Source organism: Sturnira hondurensis, unplaced genomic scaffold, assembly GCF_014824575.4.
Source record: "Sturnira hondurensis isolate 20B ecotype Veracruz unplaced genomic scaffold, ASM1482457v3 Scaffold0003801, whole genome shotgun sequence".
In the NCBI taxonomy this organism is placed as follows: Eukaryota; Metazoa; Chordata; class Mammalia; order Chiroptera; family Phyllostomidae; genus Sturnira; species Sturnira hondurensis.
The window spans coordinates 3,716,185-3,735,624 of NW_028076432.1; the positions used below are offsets into that span (position 1 = coordinate 3,716,185).

At 39.6% G+C, this 19,440-nt stretch overlaps 1 protein-coding gene across 1 annotated transcript in view; it reads left to right on the top strand.

Moving 5' to 3' along the window:
• DDIAS (DNA damage induced apoptosis suppressor) overlaps window positions 1–19,440 on the top strand; it is a 43,381-nt gene that overhangs the window by 18,128 nt on the left and 5,813 nt on the right. The window contains exons 3-4 of the mRNA XM_037042829.1: window positions 12,632–12,760; window positions 18,224–18,385. Coding sequence (XP_036898724.1) covers window positions 12,632–12,760; window positions 18,224–18,385 — 291 coding nt within the window. The remainder of the gene's footprint in view (window positions 1–12,631; window positions 12,761–18,223; window positions 18,386–19,440) is intronic.

The following is a 19,440-nucleotide window of genomic DNA, read 5'->3' on the forward strand; positions in this document are numbered from 1 at the left end:
CTCCAGACATTTATTTCATATCCATAAACATTTCTCCTCTCTCACCTTAAAGGTTACACTGGTACATGTCCTGTATTATCGTCTTCCCAGCCTGTGTGAAGGGATGGGGTCAGGAATGGAGGTGCATTCCCTTCATTTGAGCTTCAAGGAAGTTGCTTAGAATCCATAGGGTCTCTTTAGTCCACCATCAGATGGACCTCTCTCTCACAAACTAGCTTATTCCAAATTATTTTTCTGAGCCGCCAGAAAATTTCATGTCAAATGTTCTCTCCCTGTTGTTCTAAATGTTGCATTTGTCAATTATAAGAAAAAACAGCAATGTTTTTTGTAAGATATAAGAAGTTTTCTCACTATTAGCAGTCAGTACTACCTATCTCTAGAGTACTTAGCCCTGTTTGCCCTAAGCATTATAATTCATTTAAGAACTCAGGGTCCAAAGAACCCTTTGTGACACTGGCCCCCTCAGTCACAGACATGAGGTAACTGTCACCTTGTAACGCACCACCCCTACAGTTAGACTCCCTTGGTCGGTGTGTAAAGGCTGCAGGGAGCTCTCCTTCCCTCAGGGCGGTGGTGCTGTCAGCACGGTCAGCTGGGAACGCAGCTCATCCAGCCTGCAGCGCCCTCCTGGGAGAACGTTCTTCTCTCCTTAACAAATGAGTAATTCCAGCCATGTATATATTGATGAGTAGAAAATCGCTCACCCTCTTTGAATCTTAGGGGAAAATAGATATTGAGATTCTTAAATAACCATTTCTACTCTCTGTGTTCCCTTAGATACTTTCGTAATAATGTGGATAGTTTGTTAATGTTGCCATAAAGTATTATATTGTATGAACATGTCATTTTATTATACTCTGTTAACTTGTAGTAATTAGACTGATGCTTTAGGTAAATTGCTTAGAGTTTGTTTAATATTTCTTGACAGATTTTACTACCATATGTTCTGTAATAAATGTGTATTTTTGTACTTGCAGAAGCTGTTGCTAGCTTTTAAAGTTGTTTGGTTTTCAAGGCACTCATAATGGATATGTATGAAGTCCACACTGTCTATTAAATAAAATACCATTCTCCAGAGTTAACAATCTCACCAGGGCAATGTTGCCTTTGTATTGGTAGAATAGTTTGAGTTAACAAGCCCAGTTTCTGCTTAACATTGGAAATTTCATTTAGTGTAATTGATGTAAACTTGGAACTTTGAGCTATTCATAGGCCGCAGTTAGTCTTCCTAGAAAAACAGGGTTTTTTTGTTTATATTTTTTTTAGTTTTACCATTCAAAGCAAGTCATGCTTTAGACAGAGTTTTTATTATTTTAGGCATTATGTCTTCATTGTGCTTTTAGAATCAGATACAGTCCATATTCTCATTATCAAAGGAACTGTCAACTGAGTTTAATTACCATATTTTGCTGTGTACAATGAGCTCCAGTGTATAATGTGTACCCACACTTTAAACCCAAATTTTCAGAAAAAACCTTTTAATTTTTTAATTCAACTTTTTATTTGTTTATATTTTGATACTTGTTTTTTATATTATAAAGGAATTTTAGCATTTATTTTTGAACATATTATGGTACAAGAAATTTTATGTCCCGGGAACAAATTTATGGTGTTTACACATCATAGAAGGCCAAGAACTCTTTGTCGCTGTCAATATCAGAAGTATCATCTCCTTCAATTTCTACGTCACCAGTGTCTTCTGAAGAGTCACTCTCCTCATCCGGGAAATTTCCTCATCCTCAGTTCCATCCATAACATTGCTGGTGCTGTGTATTTTAAATGATTTCACAACCACTTCCTTCTTGACACCGTTCCACGACCTTAGGATCCAACCACAAACCTGGGCAGTGGATGCCTTTTTGATCCTGCCTGTAGGGGTTAAATCATTACCAGCTGACTACATTCACCCTTTCTTCATTCGGGCCTTAAAGGGCTTGTTTAGTGACACATCTAGAGGTTGCAGTTGGCTGGTTGGCCCACCAGGTATCACAGTAAGTTGGGTTTTCAAGTCTGCTGTGATCACTTTTGCATTTTGTGTAACATGGGCTGTGAAGTGATCAAAAACAAGCAAAGCTGGTGTTTCAGGTCCTGACCAGACTTTGTTAAACCAGGTTTTCACAGCTTCTTCATTCATCCATCCTTTTTCATGCGTGTGGACAATAACTCCACTTGGAATCTTTTCTTTCAGAAACATTTTTCTTTTAAGGTTGGTCATGGGTGGTAGCTTTGTCCCATCTGCACAACCGGCTTGAACAACAGTGAAATGTGTTTTCTCCTGATGACTCATTTTAACATCCACGGTCCTTTTTCCTTTGATGTCCTCAGTTCTGTTGGATGGCACATCAGATGTGAGTGGGACCTCACCATATTGGGACAGTATTTGGGACAGCTCAAAGTTGTAAGTCCTTCAAAGATTTATAACATAAGAATGAAACTCCAGGACTTCCACCAAGATGGAGGCATAGGTGGAAGCACTGTGCCTTCTCCCACAACCAAGTTTGAATACAACAAAGGTTTGGAGAACAAAGGCACAGCCAAAGAACAGAAAATTGAATTATATGGAAGTCTGACTACAACTAACCATTCAACAGGGACGGTAAGAGGGGCGGAGCCAGGGTTGGGCAGGAAAGATCCCCAGACCTAGGTGCACAAGTAGCCAGGACCCAGTCAGGGTATGGGGCAGACTGACTGCGGTCGCACATTCGCGCACAGTGAGGTGGACCACGAAGGCCCCGGGGGGGGGGGGACCCCAGTGGTGGAGGGCTGACAGCGGTGGCACACTCGCGTGCAGTGGGACGAAACGCGCGGGCCCGGTGACGGTGGCAGCTGCAGCACCTGTGGGGGCCGGGGCGGGAGGCAGCACACGGGACGCCATTGCTCCTCTTTGACCCCGCCCCCACGTACAGCGTCACAACCCAGCAACTGAGTTGCCCTGCTCTGGTGAACACCTAGGGATCCGATCCTGATACATAACAGGCACCAACAGCCCAAAAGATGGCGCAAGAAGAACTCAAAGTCCCAGAGCCGAAAACTCTAAGCGACCAACAGATTGCCAGCCTCTTAGAAGCACAGTTCAAGACACTGTTTATCAGTATGCTCACAGAACTGGTTGATTATAGTCACAAATTAGAGGAACATATGAAGGCTAAACTAATTGAAATGAAGGGAGATGTCCAGGAAACCAATAGCGATGGAAAGGAAACTGGGACTCAAATCAATGGAATGGACCAGAAGGAAGAACAAAACATCCCACCAGAAAGGAATGAAGAAATGAGAATTCAAAAAAACGAGGAGAGGCTTAGGAACCTCCAGGACATCTTTAAACGTTCCAACATCCGGATTATAGGGGTACCAGAAGGGGGAAAGAAACAGCCACGAGTGGAAAACTTATTTGAACAAATAATAAAGGAGAACTTCCCCAGTCTGGCAAAGGAAATAGACTTCCAGGAAATCCAGGAAGCTCAGAGAGTCCCAAAGAAGTTGGACCCAAGAAGGAACACACCAAGGCACATCATAATTACATTAGCCAAGACTAAAATGAAGGAGAGAATCCTAGAAGCAGCAAGGGATAAGGGGACAGTCACCTACAAAGGAGTACCCATCAGACTGTCAGTGGATTTCTCAAAAGAGACCTTACAGGCAAGAAGGGGCTGGAAAGAAGTATTCCAAGTCATGAAATCCAAAGACCTACAGCCAAGATTGCTTTATCCAGCAAAACTTTCATTTAGAATGGAAGGACAGATAAAGCACTTCTCGGACAAGGTCAAATTCAAGGAGTTCATCATCACCAAGCCCTTATTATATGAAATGCTAAAGGGACTTATCTAAGAAAAAGAAGATGAAAAGTATGAACAGTCAAAGGACAGCAAACTCACAGTTATTAACAACCACACCTAAAACAAAAGCAAACCAAGAGGACAGCTAGATCGGGAGTGGAACCATAGAAATGGAGATCACATGGAGGGTTAGCAACAGGGGAGTGGGAGCAGGAGAAGTGGGGAGAAGGTACAGAAAATAGCATAGACAGTAGGTAGAAAATAGATAGGGGGAGGGCAAGAATAGTAGGGGAAATATAGAATCTAAAGAACTTGAGACACGTGGTTATAAACTAAGGGCGGGAGAATGGTAGGGGAGGGAGTGTGTGAGTGTAGGGGAATGAAGGGGGGGAATAGAACAACTGTAATGGTATAATCAATAAAATATATTTAAAAAAAAAAGAATGAAACTCCAGAACTTGATCTCATAGGCTACTGGAAGTTTGTGGGCAAGTTTCTTTTGTGTCCTCACACTCAAACCTTCTCTCATCATAAAGTTAAAGCACCAGGTAGGTGTCCCTGAGAAATCATCAATGTTTTTTTCTCATGCAGTCCTTTTGCCTTCTTGTATCATCTTGGTGGAAACAGAGACCCCAGGCTGACCCTGCTCCAGAATCCAGGTCTTCACCTCCTGCTCTACCTCCAGCCACTTTGGAGGTTCCCCTCGCACTGCCTTCTTCTGTCCTGGCATCTGAGGAAGCTTTCTTCCTGTCTCCCCAATCTGATGGCACTCTGTGAGAGGAGGCCCAAAGTGTCTCTTCGCAGCTCTGTCGCCATGCTTTTTAGCATATTTAATAACTTCTCGCTTAAAACTTGCAGTGTATGAAAACCATTTTGACATTTTCCAAGGGATTTTCCAATAACTTCTCCCACCTAAAGTTGTGAAGAGAAGTGTCATGCTGTTCATCCTGTGGTAATGAAGTCAGCATCACCTATCTTATTAAGTGGATAACAATTGGCATCATTTGTTGCATCAAATGGCTAACAATACACTGTTCTGTCATTTCTGAAAGGAAATTCAACTGAAACTGCTTTCCTTGCAAGTTCAACAAAACCTATTATCTTATTCCAGGGTGTTATTTTGCAGACAGATATCTTTGCTGCTTGCTAGAGTTACATTTTTAATGCATGAACAGAAATAAAAAATTAAAAACATTTATATAGATGTGGAATTAGTATTACCCATGTATAATGCTCATCCTTATTTTTCCCTCAAAAATTTGGGCAAAAGTGCATGTTATACACGGCAAAATATGGTAATTGTATGAGATTCTCTTATCTAAATTTGAGCCATTCTGACCAAACTGACCCAGCTGACCCCATGCACACCCAGACAGCAGTACTTCTCAGGTTATGCAAACTTATTAAATGTTACTGGTTTCTCGTGACTGCACATCTTTACTTCTCAGCGTTTGCCGAGGTTGCTCTGTGTAAGGTTTGCCCCCAGGTCAGAGAGATTCGAGGACACACACCGCCTTAGGGCAGAGCGCTCCTCTGCTCTGATGGCCGTGAGGACCGCACCCGCTGTCGGATATGTCAGCCATTAGGTTTGGGCAGCGCACGTGTACCCTGATGTTAATCCTCCCTAAATGTTACCGAAGTACAAAGATGGCTGTTAAGGAAGAGCGTGAATCTACTAAAATCATTGGATTCAGGAAATTATCTCACGTTGTGATTTCTTCTTTTCGTGGCCTGACATTGAATTGAAAAGACCCAGTGTTACCTGGAACCAGTGTTGTATTTTGTTTGTTGGAAAGAAACTCGGAATGTTATGTACCTTAATCCAAATTACTGTCATGTTTAACTTGTCTTTTCCCACCTGGTCATGTTTTGATTATGTAAGAGGAAGTTACATAATCAAAACATGCTTATTTTAATACAAAGAAAAACTGCAAACTGCTTATTTTAATACAAAGAAAAAAATGAAAATTTGAGGGAAATAGTTTTTAAAAATGGGTATCTGACTTAAAATATACAGATAGAACTAGATCAAATATCTAAAGTATAATAAACTTTTAAAAAATATTTTATTTATTTATTTTCAGAGAGAGAGGAAGGGAAGGAGAGAGGGAGAGAAATATCAATGTGTGGTTGCTTCTCATGTGTCCCCTACTGGGAACTGGCTTGCAGGGAACCAGCCTGCAACCCAGGCATGTGCCCTGACTGGGAATCAAACCGCGATCCTTTGCTTCACAGGCCCGTGCTCAATCCACTAAGCTACACCAGCCAGGGCTAAAGTATAATAAACTTTTAATGATAAGTGAACAAGGCACTCCAAATATCTAGCTTAAGCAGCAAAGGGGAAAATTTAAGGACTTGGCATCAAATCAACAAATACTTCACAGAAGGCAATGGTTTTAAAATATTTTAATGTATTTTGGAATCATTTCTATTTACAGAAATGTTGCAAAGATAGCACAGGGGGTTTCCATCCATCCCTCACTCAGTTTCTCTACTTAATCATGTATTACCATGGTACATCTGTCAAACTAAGAAACCAACATTGGTAATTACTATTACCTGCACTCCAGGCTGTATTTACATTTCACTAGTTCTTCTACCAATGTCCCTTTTCTGTTCCAAGATCCAATCTAGGACACCACATTGCATTTAGAAGCTGCTAGATTTTAATCTCATCTTTTTTCTCTAGAAAGATAACTACAGAGACGACCCATTTTGTCTGTTTCATAAGGTACAATTTACAGCAGTTTCTACATGTTGCCAGAATTTCAGTTTGTAAAGAGATATATTCAATCTACTGATAAACTGTGCCTGAAGTTCTCCAAATAACTTGTCTCCAGGAGAACTGATTATTTTGGTAGTGGGAAGACAGACAACGTGTCAGGAAATTTTCTGAGACAGCTCAGTATATAGTAGTGACATGGATGCAGGGAGTCTTATCTCCAAGGTTAGACTGTGCTTCTCACTCATTGACATTCTTCCTAAACCAACACTGCCATTAGTGCAGATCAATGTATTTGAAGTCTAGGTTCAGTAAAAAAGGAAAAGCTGTGACTACATTTTCTGTTATTTGTATGGTCATTTGTCAGAAATGTTTCCTTAGTGCTAAATAACGTTTTAAACAATCTGATCAGTCGTATCATTCTCAGTTAGATTCATATTTTCCATAAAGTAGTTTTTAAAAACTTTCCACTATAGGATCCTGATGTGAGAGAGACTGTCCAACTCAGAGCCTTGAAATTTGGGAGCTTGTCATACAAGCCTGCCAAAAGCAAACAAACAAACAAAAAAGACTTTGAAGTTTTCAGCTTTAACTTAAAAATTCATATAAGTTTTGCACTCTGCTGCATGATACCATTGCATTTGTTTTGTATAAAATTAATGTTTTACATTATTTACTAACAAGTCAAAACTGAGTCCCATTTCTCTGGTGCTTTCATACTGATGGTGGGCGGCACAGAGGTCCCTGTTTGGGAAGCAGAACTGTTAATGATAGTCTTGTCCTAGTCTGGTCTGTGATAGTCCCAGCAGATGGTGTCTTGACTGTCACATCCATGATAGTCAAGATTTTCTTTATCGTAACCCCAATTAACCTTTTAACCAAATCACATTAGCTACGAATAATAGGTTTTCCACACAGGCAAGGTTGTTCACATGCTGCTAAGGTGCCTTCTAAAAATTTGGTGACTTAGTTAAGGTGAAAAGTCACCAGATAACACATTACAGCAAAGAATTACAGAGCATTCTGAAAGAGATAAGATGCCCTCGGGCTTTATGATTTCACTATAACTACATTAATCATAAAGTGCTGTTCACCATCATGCAGCCCCAGTGGCTAGGCCTGTGGTTATTAAGTGCGGGGAACATAAGCCTTACCTGGAAACGCACAGGTTCTGGGGCCCTCATCCCAGACTTACTGATGAGGCCCTAAAGTCGGGGCCCAGAAATTGGTGTTTTTTCAAGCCCTCCAATTGATTTTGATGCATGCTAAACTTTGAGAACTACTTGGCTAGTATAAGAATGGGATGTGGGGGTGGTGATCAAGGAGCTTACATATCTGGGCACATTGACAAAATAATCTCTAATGCAAAAACGCTGCAATGGCCGTAGTAGCCTGATTCCATTAAACTTTTTATTCATCCAACACCCCTTCTCTAAGCAACTTCGTAATTTGGTGTAATATGTAATTATACCCAAAAGAAAATATGGGCCTAAGATGTATCCCTTCTCGGTGGAGGTAATTTTCTGTGGTAAATTACTAAAGCATCTTTGATGATAGTTTAGCTCCCCGTGTGGCTTCAGTAGAAAAAGAGAAGTAAATTATTCAGTAGTATTCTCTATTAAATTAAAAATGTACTTTGGTGTTTCCACCTAGACCCCACGTAAGTATAAGTTTACCAGTCTTCATTCCTAGACATTGACTTGGGCAATCTCTGGGCTTTCAAAATGATACCCAGAGCCCTAATTAGTTCCCATCAACCTACCCTAACATTTACACTGTTCTGCCTCTGTCTCCATCTCAGCCCCCTTGTTTCTGCTTTTATGTGTGAGATTGAGAGGACCCAATCTAACTCTGAAATAAAATATTTTTAAAAGAAAGGTTACATTTCCCTATCTTCCTCTATCTCTCCCTATACTCCCAAGCTAACATTATAGATAAGTCCCCATGTTATACTTTCTCAAAGTATTATGTTCATTTTCCTTCTAGAATTAACCACAATTTCACTTAGATTTTTAAAAGATTTTATTTATTTGTTTTGAGAGAGAGAGAGGGAGAGAAGCATCAATGTGTGGTTGCCTCTCATGCACCTCCCAGCTGGGGACCTGACCCATAACCCAGGCATGTGCCCTAGACTGGGAATTGAACCAGCGACCCTTTGATTCTCAAGCTGGTGCTCAATCCACTGAGCCACACCAGCCATGCTAATTTCAGTTAAATTTTATGTGTGGTTTACGTAATACTTTTTCACTATCTTTCCTAATGAAGTCAAGAAAATAAATTGCGACAAACACCACATACGAAACTGTTCTCAAGTCTATCATTGTGTTTGCCCAACTGTAGTATTACTCATTCCTGATACCTCATTTAGTTATCCATCAAACCTGGATTCAATATGCCAAGTCAAGCAGGAGAGAGAGACAAAGCAAACTAGATGACAATTATGGTTAAGGAAATACTATGAAAGCAGCAAAGGCAATAACTAACACTGACTTCTGAATGGATATTATTATATTTGTGTTCACACAATGAATGAGATTTTTTTTTCAATTTTCCGGGGTTTACCAAGTGAACCACAAATAATACAAATAGTTTTTTAATGACCTTTTTTGTGTCATTTCTCAAATTTGCCAGTTATAGTTTTCTAGATATACTTATTTTATCCAATAGAGGGCAGTAAACCCTTAAATACAATGTAAACAAACTTCCTTTAAAAATACAGCAATTATTTCTTACATAATTGATTTAGAAATTAATTTCCAAATATTTCTGTTTGTATATTTTTCATTTATTGGTAAGTTGTCTGCTCAAATAGACAGTGAACATTTTAGGACAGGAAGTGTCTTATTCTTAAAATTTCCCACAACTCTAGACAGTGTCCTATTCATCATACAAGTTTAATCCTTGCCCTAAAGTTTTAATTTTAAAAAAAATTTTATTTATTTTTATGTATTTATCTCTAGAGAGGAAGGGAAGGAGAGAGGGAGAGAAATATCAATGTATGGTTGCCTCTCGTGTGTCCCCTGATGGGAACTGTCCTGCAACCCAGGCATGTGCCCTGACTGGTAATCGAACCGCGATCGTGTGGTTCTCAGGCCCGTGCTCAATCCACTGAGCTACACCAGCCAGGGCCTAAAGTTTTAATTTGATAACAGTTTTGTGAAGAATATGATTTGATGAATGCCAGTATAGTTTGGTACAATGTAAAATGTTATTTTAGAGGCATGAATAAGATAACCCTAGATCATATGATCTCAATTAAGAAAGTAAATTGGAAATGACAATAAATAAATAAATAATAATTAAAATACATTTTAAATAAAGTACTATATATGAAACTACTCTGTACTCCAATGTGTATACATAGATAAAATAATTTTGTGATTTGGTAAAATGGTGTTTTATATATATTTTTAAAGATTTTATTTATTTATTTTTAGAGACAGGGTAAGGGAGGGAGAGAAACATCAATGTGTGGTGATTGCCGTTCAAGTGTCCCCAACTGGGGACCTGGCCTGCAACCCAGGCATGTCCCCTGACTGGGAATCAAACCAGTGACCCTTTCATTCGCAGACCAGTACTCAATTCACTGAGCCATACCAGCCAGGGCTGTTTTATACTTAATGGTATGTGGCAGAACTGACAAAAAGGAAATCTGATAATCAGGAAAATAGTTGATAGCTGAAGTTCGGATTGTTAAGTTTTGAGCTGGGCACTGGGAATATAAAACGATGGTCCCAAGATTTTACTCTGTTTCCCAAAAACCAGTTATTAAACAAATTCACTATAATTCGGTAAGTGGTAAATTAAAAAGTAGGGTTGCTTAACTTGGGGTACTTTCCTGGAGAAGAAGACCCCTGAAAAGAAGTTTAAAGAAGAATACGCATTAGCCAGGAGAGTGAGAGAACACTGTAGACAGAGGAAGAGCGGGAAAAGGCAGAGAAAGGTGAAACGCTGTGGTAGGGGGGTACTTGGGGTGGAGGAGGGGACAAGGAACACAACTCGGATTGCTTTGGTGCATTCTCTAACACAAAGAATAAGGAGGAGAGACTCCAGTAAAGGCATTAGGGATAATGAAACCAAATGGAACAGCAGAGACAAAGAAAACATGGGAAGTCTATGAACAGTAATATAAGATGTGGGGGGAAAAGCCAGTCTTTTTCTTAACAGAGAAAGGCTTTTTGAAGGGGCTTTCAATGAAAAGGAAGAAAATCCTATCACATAGCATATACCTACCCCATTATAAAAGTTTTCTTAAATTGCCTGATTCTGCTCATAGTTTTTCATTTATTCACTGAATATTCATAGAGAACTTACTACGTGCTAAGCACTAGGGGTCCAGTCCAGCACAGGACAGACCAGGTCCCTGTCTCCATGAAACTTTCAGATTAGTGTGGGAAGAACAAGCAAAAATAAGTGAGCAAGGGCATATGCAGGGTGTGTGCATCTCCTGATTGCCTATATCAGGAGCATGGTTAGTGCCATGAGGAAATAAATGGGTGGTGTGTATCACAGACACTAAGAGGTCCACTGAGATAAAGTGGGGCTCTCTGAAGCGGGTGGCATTAGAGTTAAAAACTGAAAGCAGCTATTTGAAGAACAAATAGAATAACCTGTTAGGCACAGAGAAAGGAAGCTCCAAAGCCCAAGAAATCATTTGGTGTATTTGAGGCTTGAAGTGCAGTGATCAAGGTGAGGTCAAGTACTGGGAGCTATATGACCCAGGGCCTCATAGGCCATTGTTAGGGACTGGGGCTTTGTTGTAATACCAGGATTTTAAGCAGGTAAGGGATGACATTTTCAGGAAGGAATTTTGCCCTATTTTATCTCCCCCAGTTCACAGGTAGGACCACTGTGCTACACCTCCACCCTAAACTGGAGTTGAGGGGGGTGCAGAGGGCAGGTGCTTTTTCCTGTGACTCTTCTTTCTGCCTGTGCCTTGGTCCTCTGTCACCTTCTCTCCCTTGTCCTTGGAGATTGCCATGTGGCCTAAGACACAAACCTAGGAATACATATTTGCATTTGGTACAAACTTATAGTCTTATATATTTAAGGTCCCCAAATTAGGATGATGACCAAGAATTGGGCAGTAAGAGCCTTTTTCTATGCTCCCTTCAATAATGTAACACAATGATTTATAGAAATCTTTATCTTTCATCTTTGTGAGTTTCCAGCTTACTCTTTAGGTAGCAAGATGTTACTTTCACAGAAATGTCATTGTGATTGACGGACAGGGTTAGTGTCACTTCACGATCTCCCTTCCATCGTCATGTTTCTAATTTTCTCAGTATGTTGTGAACAGCTCTGCCTGAAAGTTTCTGTTATGATTTTTAAGCTCTGACTTCCACTTTGTCAGAATTTGCAGGTGCCAGTCTCAGAAACAGTTCCACTCAGGTTCAGAAACTGAAAACTTTTGCCATGCGTGTACAAATGGGAACATACTTATATAGTTTTATCTTGAACATGTACAATACATTTATTTTATACTATATTTAACCTAATCAATTTTTAAGTGTTGGTTAAACAGACCAACATTTAAAAGTTTTTAAAGTATAAAAAAGGGGAACATTGCTATTCTATGGTTTTACTTCTCTGATATGTTTTATACAAGCATCTTTTGAAAGAACTTGGAACTCTCCTTTCATATAACATTTTGCTTTCTCTGTTTGCAAAATGTGGATTGTCTTGTATTCTCTTTAAAGCCGTGTAAAAACTGCACACTGATATTTAATAAAGTTATTTTTCAGCTAGAAAGGACCATTTCCCACCAATTAAGTTCTCTAAAGAGTCACATAGGTTCACTTCAGTTTCTTCCTATTAATGGCAGAAACAGGTTCTGTGTAGGTTTTCTTATAAAGTTCTGAAAGAAGCTAAATGACAATTTTCCTGAATTATTAAGATGGAGTATTTGTTCAAAGACGGTAAGTTTGTTTAAACTGTTCCATTGTAAATTGTATTTTCTTTGTATTAATACTTTTAATTAAGCATGAAAAGAAAATTGCTCTCCCAGTACGTGGACATTCACCACTGCGGACATCCATCGGCCTCGAAGTGGAGGTGAGGGGCTTCCTCAGGACTGAGCTGTGCACCTGCAGCTAAGGATTTGCCATTGCCCAGTGACTGTTCTGTTTTGCAGGCCGCCGTGTAAGCACACGAATAGGAGAAGAAAATTTCTTCTTGCCTCAGTCCTTGCTCTCCATAATTCAAGTTTCATCTACCCTTCATGTCAAAAGTGCTTCTCTCGGATAATCCTACTCTCCAAAAGGTACAAGCCAAGCCTGTAAGCATGAGAGAGGAAATATGAGAGAGTTGTAAACCTGTACAGGAAGCAGAAATCCCCCACTTTGATTTCCCCGTTGCCACAGCACCGCAAGTGTGTGGCCGAGGAATCCCGTACTCCAGCCTTTGCAGAAGATTTTAGAGACACCGAAGAGCAAAATGACTGCTGCCTAAAGATTTTCTTTGGTTTATTATTTGATGGGCTTCACTCTTCCTTTTTTTAACCTCCAGGATTTGGAGCAGTGGCGGTTTTCACATCACATTCTGCAGGGCCTTAGGGCTCCGTGCCTCTGGAGGGAGATGGGGACTGGAGGGGAGCAGTGGATAGTGCTGGCAAGTAGGATGGTTCTGGGCCCCCAGGGCAGTTTCCACAAGAGCTCCACTCTCATCCTTGTACTAGGGTCTCAGGACTTCATTTGAAAGGTTCCATGATGTATATAAAGATGCAGACCCATAGACATACAAATATGAGAAATATATATGTATAGAAAAATTTTATTGTTCATATAAGATTATCATGTTTACATACTTGTGTATGTACCTATATATGTGCCCGTATATGAATATGATAATATTTTCATATGAAAGACCAAATTAACCCCCTGGCTGGTGTAGCTCAGTGCATTGAGGGTGGGTCTGCGAATCAAAGGATCAAGGTTTGATTCCCAGTCAGGGCACATGCCTGGGTTGCAGGCCAGTTCCCATCAGGGGACTCACAAGAGGCAACCATACATTGATATTTCTCTCCCTCTCTCCTTCCCTTCCCCTCTAAAGATAAATAAATAACAATTTAAAAAAACTTTAAAATAAAAAAAACCAAATTAACTTTATTTTTATAATGTGTGTGTGTGTGTGTGTGTGTGTGTGTGTATGTGTGTGTGTACTCTTCCAAAAATTATGAGCAAGGGATGGTACTTACTTATTTAGATTAGTTATCCCCCCAACCCAAACAGATGTGATTTGCCCTTCTAGGTTACTTAATGGGACCCATTGATTCTTTAGTCTAGAAATTTGTCTCTGATACTAAGAACTTTGTTTTCCTGTTTTAAAATGTGAATCATAGCTCAGAGACTATCTACCCATCCTCTCCTATCCCTCCTGTCCCTTCAACCACCCAAAATGTTTGTGTCATTCACTATACAAGTCAAACTTAAGCTCACATACGTCAGTCATAGTTTTCTCTTTTTGGGAGAAAGTGATATATATGTAAAGCCTTAAACATACATTTTTTTTAACTTACTGATTTTAGAGAGTGCAGAGAAGGGAAAAAGAGAGAGAGAGAAACATGGATTTTTGTTGTTCTACTTATTTATGCCTTCATTGGTTGATTCTTGTATGTGCCCTGACCAGGAATATAACCTGCAATCTTGGTGTATTTGGACAATGTTCTAACCAATTGAGCTTCCCAGGCAGGGCTAAAGATAAATTTTTTAAATTTTAGTTTTCAACTACAGTTTACAATCAGTATTGTTTTATAGTAGTTTCAGAGGTTCAGGTGTATGGCATAGTGATTAGACAATCATATACTTTGCAAAGTGTTCCCTCTGATACTTCCAGTACCCATCTGTTATTACAGACACCATACAGCTATTACATTATTATTTACTGTATTTCCTGTGCTGTACTTTAAATTCCTGTGACTGTTTTGTAACTACTAATTTATACCTTTTAATCCCTTCACCTTTTTTCAACCAGTCCCCCAACATTCCTCCCCTCTGGCTACCATCAGTCTGTTCTCTGTATCTATAAGTCTCTTCCTGTTTGTTTTGCTTTTTTATATTGTTCTTTAAATTCCGCATGTAACTGTAATCATCTGGTATTTTTCTCTCTTTGAATGGCCTCTTTCACTTAGAATAATACCCTCTAGGTCCATCCATATTGTCACAAATGGATTTTATTCCTTTGTGTGGCTGAGTAGTATTCTATTATATTGTGTTGGCAAAGTAGGTTGGCAAAAGTACAGGAAACACAGTTTATTCTTCTATTATTATTTATTGCATTATTTATTTGTGTTACCATTGTAAATCTACATTTGCCCCATGTATATTTTTCCCACCACAGCTTTTTATCCACTTTTGTATTGATGGGCTCTTGAGCTGCTTCTATTAAAAATACATTTAAAAAAATATTTTTATTACATTGTATATATTCAATTGAATATGGAATTATAAATTTGGAAGGGATATTATTTGATTATCTAGACTAGGATTCTTAACCTGGGGTTAAGTATCTGTGGATACTCTACAGAAGTATATGAATCCTCCAGTCCCCAAAGTATGTAAAGTATCGAGTGTTCTGGTTACATGTACATTTTTCTGGGAAAGAGTCCATTCCTTTGTCATCAGACTTCCAGAGCTTCAAGACCAAGGCAACACTAAGAATCACTAATCTCACCACTGGTCCTACTTCAGGAATATCTACAGCTACACTAGAAAAGTAAATGAATGAAACTTGGTGTTTTAAGTGGTATCGCAAAACAGTAACCAAATTCAGGTATTATTTCAGATCTTTTCAGAGGCTTTTTGAAATCAAAACCCTTTTCATACCCTAAGGCATTATCCCCCTTCTCACTCTCATTCTCTCGTGAATGTGTGGTGGGNTATATGAATCCTCCAGTCCCCAAAGTATGTAAAGTATCGAGTGTTCTGGTTACATGTGCATTTTTCTGGGAAAGAGTCCATTCCTTTGTCATCAGACTTCCAGAGCTTCAAGACCAAGGCAACACTAAGAATCACTAATCTCACCACTGGTCCTACTTCAGGAATATCTACAGCTACACTAGAAAAGTAAACGAATGAAACTTGGTGTTTTAAGTGGTATCGCAAAACAGTAACCAAATTCAGGTATTATTTCAGATCTTTTCAGAGGCTTTTTGAGATCAAAACCCTTTTCATACCCTAAGACATTATCCCCCTTCTCACTCTCATTCTCTCGTGAATGTGTGGTGGGGTTTTCGAGAGACGGTGTGACATGGGACACCACCACGGACTGAGCAGAAAGGGAAACAGGACAATCCCGCTGTCTTTATTAAACCAAACATTACAGAGATTTGCAAAATATAAAACAATGTCACTCTTCTTGCTAATTTTTGGGGGGGACACATTTATTTATAAAACTATGTTCCTTCTGTTAACCATATAATGGGTCTCTTTATTTTTCATGAACTATTAATACTTTTTAGATTTATTTTAATTTTTTCATTTAATCCTCATAATCAGTTTAAAATATAGAGATTACTCACCTAAACAAAACCTCTGGTTTTTCTCAATAATTTTTAAGCACTTAAAGTTTGAAAACTGCTATTCCATAACAAGTAATGTTTCAGAAATAAGTGTGTTTCTAGAAGTTAAATCAGAGAATTATAATTTGAATGTGTTGTCTCTACCCTTGCTTCCCAACATGTGGTCAGGGGTGCGGCTGCAACCGTATCACCTGGGAGCTTGTTACATAGGCAGGGTCTTGGGCCCTGACCCAGACTTACTGAATCAGAATCTTCACTTTAACAAGATCCCAGGTGATGAGTATGCACATCAAAGTTCAGGCCCCGACCTTGGCTGGGTGTGGTTCAATTGGCTGGAGCATCACCCCGAACACCGCCCCCCCCAAAAAAAAGTTGGATACAGGTTCATCCCAGGTCTGAGTGCTTATGGGAGGCAACGATGTTTCTTTCTCACATCAGTGTTTCTGTCTATGTCTCTGTCTGTCTGTCACTGACTCTCTTTTTCTCTCCCTCCTTCTCTCTCTCTCCCTCCCTCCCTCCTTCCCTCTCTCTCCCTCCCTCTTCCTCCCTTTTTGTTCTTCCCTCCCTCTCTAAAATCAAAAAACATATCCTCTGGTGAAGATTTTTTAAAAAGTTCAAGCTCTGATGTGTATTACTCCGTACTAATATTTATTTCAGTACAGCCTTATTCCCAACGGATTAAAGGAAACCATACACAAATATTTTCATTATACAAATATTATATAAAACTATATACAATTTAGCTTTGGCCGGGTGGTTCAGTTGGTTGGAGCACTGTCCCTTTCACCAAATAGATTTCAGGTTCCATCCCTGGTCCAGGCAACTCGTGTGTGTGGGATGCGAATGGGAGGCAACCAACCAATGTCAGTCTCTCATACTGATGTTTTGCTCTCTCTCCCCCGCTTTTTCTCTCTCTAAAACCATAAAAAACATATCCTTGGGTTAGAATTTAAAAATAATAGTAATGAACTATGTATATAATTTAGTGTTCATATGCATTCATACTAGTAAACCTAATTTTTGTTAGGCTATCACTGATACTATTTGCAAGACAGTTCATTATTAATCTTGCTGTTCTTTTACTTATCATAAAACATTATACAAGAAACATCTCCTGGCTAGAAACCCAAAGCCTTGGATTTGGGTCATAAAGTTCACTAATTTTGTCATCTTGAGCAAAAATTTACCCCAATTGCCCCATATGTAAATGGGAGTAAATGGCCTTGCTTACCTATAGTAATGAAATAATGTATGTTGCAAATATATTCATAAACTGCAAAATGCTGGTGCCTATTAACTAGTCTGAGATTAGCTAAGAATTTTACATTACACTTGAATGTTAATGCGCAACTGTTAAAGAAGCTCTATTTACGGCCAAACTGCAGCACAAACTAGCAGATTTGGGTAAGATCGTAAGAGAGAAACAGACTGACACTTATTGGCAAGATCTGCAATAGATCATTTCTTTACTTTCTTTTCTTCTACTTTGTGTCCTTTTATCCTTCTTTAACCTTGAATTTTATAGATGAGGAAATTAAGGTTTAAGGGATTTAACCTTAATTTCTATCTCCAGACCAGACATGTTAGTACATGACTGTAGAGTTACACTTGATATGTAGTTTTACCAGAAAGACGCTGGCCGTAATTACACATTGCCTTAAAAACAAGTTAAATAAGATGTTTTGTACCTAACTTTTTATAATCTAATTAGGTTATTCTTATAATGATGAAAAAATGTAACTGGGTACTCTGTATATAAGTTTTTATTAACTTTCATGATTATTATTTTTTAATAGAAGATAACATCAATTTTTAGGTCTTCTGTTGGTGTGGTATTTATTATATTCAGCCTCCACACCTCCTGCAACCCCAGACTATAGCATGTCTAACTTTGTTCATGATTCAGCTACCAAATAAGAACATCTGCCTCTCTCCCCATGATCCCCTTACGCACATGTGCCCAAACACACACAGAGTTTTCCTTCACCTTTCTGTCAGTTTGGCACTACTTAATTCAAGTTGGTGAAGGTAGCTGCTGTGAATAAAGAAATTCAAAAGAGATTGGTATGAAATAGTTTAAGAAGAATGTAAATTGTATAAGAACATTTATACATGTAATGTTATTTTTAATTTTTATTTTTCCAAATTTGCTCATCATATAAAAAAATTAATGAGCATTTCTATATATTTTTTCTTCTGCTTTTCCAGGTCCAATTGTCCCAAATGTGGTTCTACTGGTGAAGCTGAAAATGCCAGTTACAGATATAAGCTTTCCATAAAAGTTGCAGAATCAAACAAATTATTTGCTGTCACTGTTTTTGGAAGCTGCTTAGATACATTTTTTGGTCTTGCGGCCACTGATTTACACAGGTAAGGTCATTTAAAGCATTCTCTTTCGTTGCTACTTCTTTAGTAGAGTATATTAACAGAATTTGAAGATGTGCGTGTGGGTTTTTTTAAAAGATTTTATTTATTTTTCGAGAGAGAGGAAGGGAAGGAGAAGGAAAGGGAGAGAAACATCTAGCAGTTGCCTCTAGCACACCCCCAGCAGAGGACCCTGCTCACAACCCAGGCATGTGTCCCAACCAGGAACCAAAACTGAACTTTCCATTTGCAGGACAGTGCCCAACCCACTGAGCCACACCAGTTAAGGCTAAAGATAATGTGTTTTTAAGGTAATATGTATTTGGTAAAAAGATGACGACTCAACCTCAGATCATCAGTTACTTTAAAAGATAATCAAGAAACAAGTTTTGGTGAACTACCACACATCCAGAAGCCAGAAAACCGAATTATACGGAAGTCCGACAGCTACGAACCGTTCAACGAGGACAGTAAGAGGCAGAGCCAGCAGCAGAGCTGGGTCAGCCAGGGCAGATCTAGGAGCGCAGGCAGCCCAGAACTAGTCGGGGCGCGGAACAGACTGACCAAGGTCGCACACTCTCGCGCAGTGAGACGGACCACACAGGCCCCAGGGGGCAAACCCAGTGGTGGAGGGCTGACAGCGGTGGCACACCCGCGTGCTGAGGAGCGGGGCGCGTGGCCCTGGTGACGGTGGTGGCTGCGGTGCTGGTGGGGGTGGCGGCGGCGGCGGTGGCGGGCGCTGGAGAGAAGCCATTGTCCCTCTTTGACCCCGTCCCCACGTACGACGTCACAACCCAGCGACTGAGTTGCCCTGCTCTGGTGAAAACCTAGGGCTCCGTTCCTGCTACTTAACAGGCACAAATAGCCCAAAGGATGGCTCAAGAAGAACTCAAAGTCCCAGAGCCAATAACTCTAAGCGACCAACAGATTGCCAGGCTCTCAGAAGCCCAATTTAAAACACTATTTATTAGGATGCTCACAGAATTGGTAGAGTACAGTCACAAATTAGAGAAACATATGAAGGCTAAACTAATTGAAATGAAGGGAGATGTCCAGGAAAC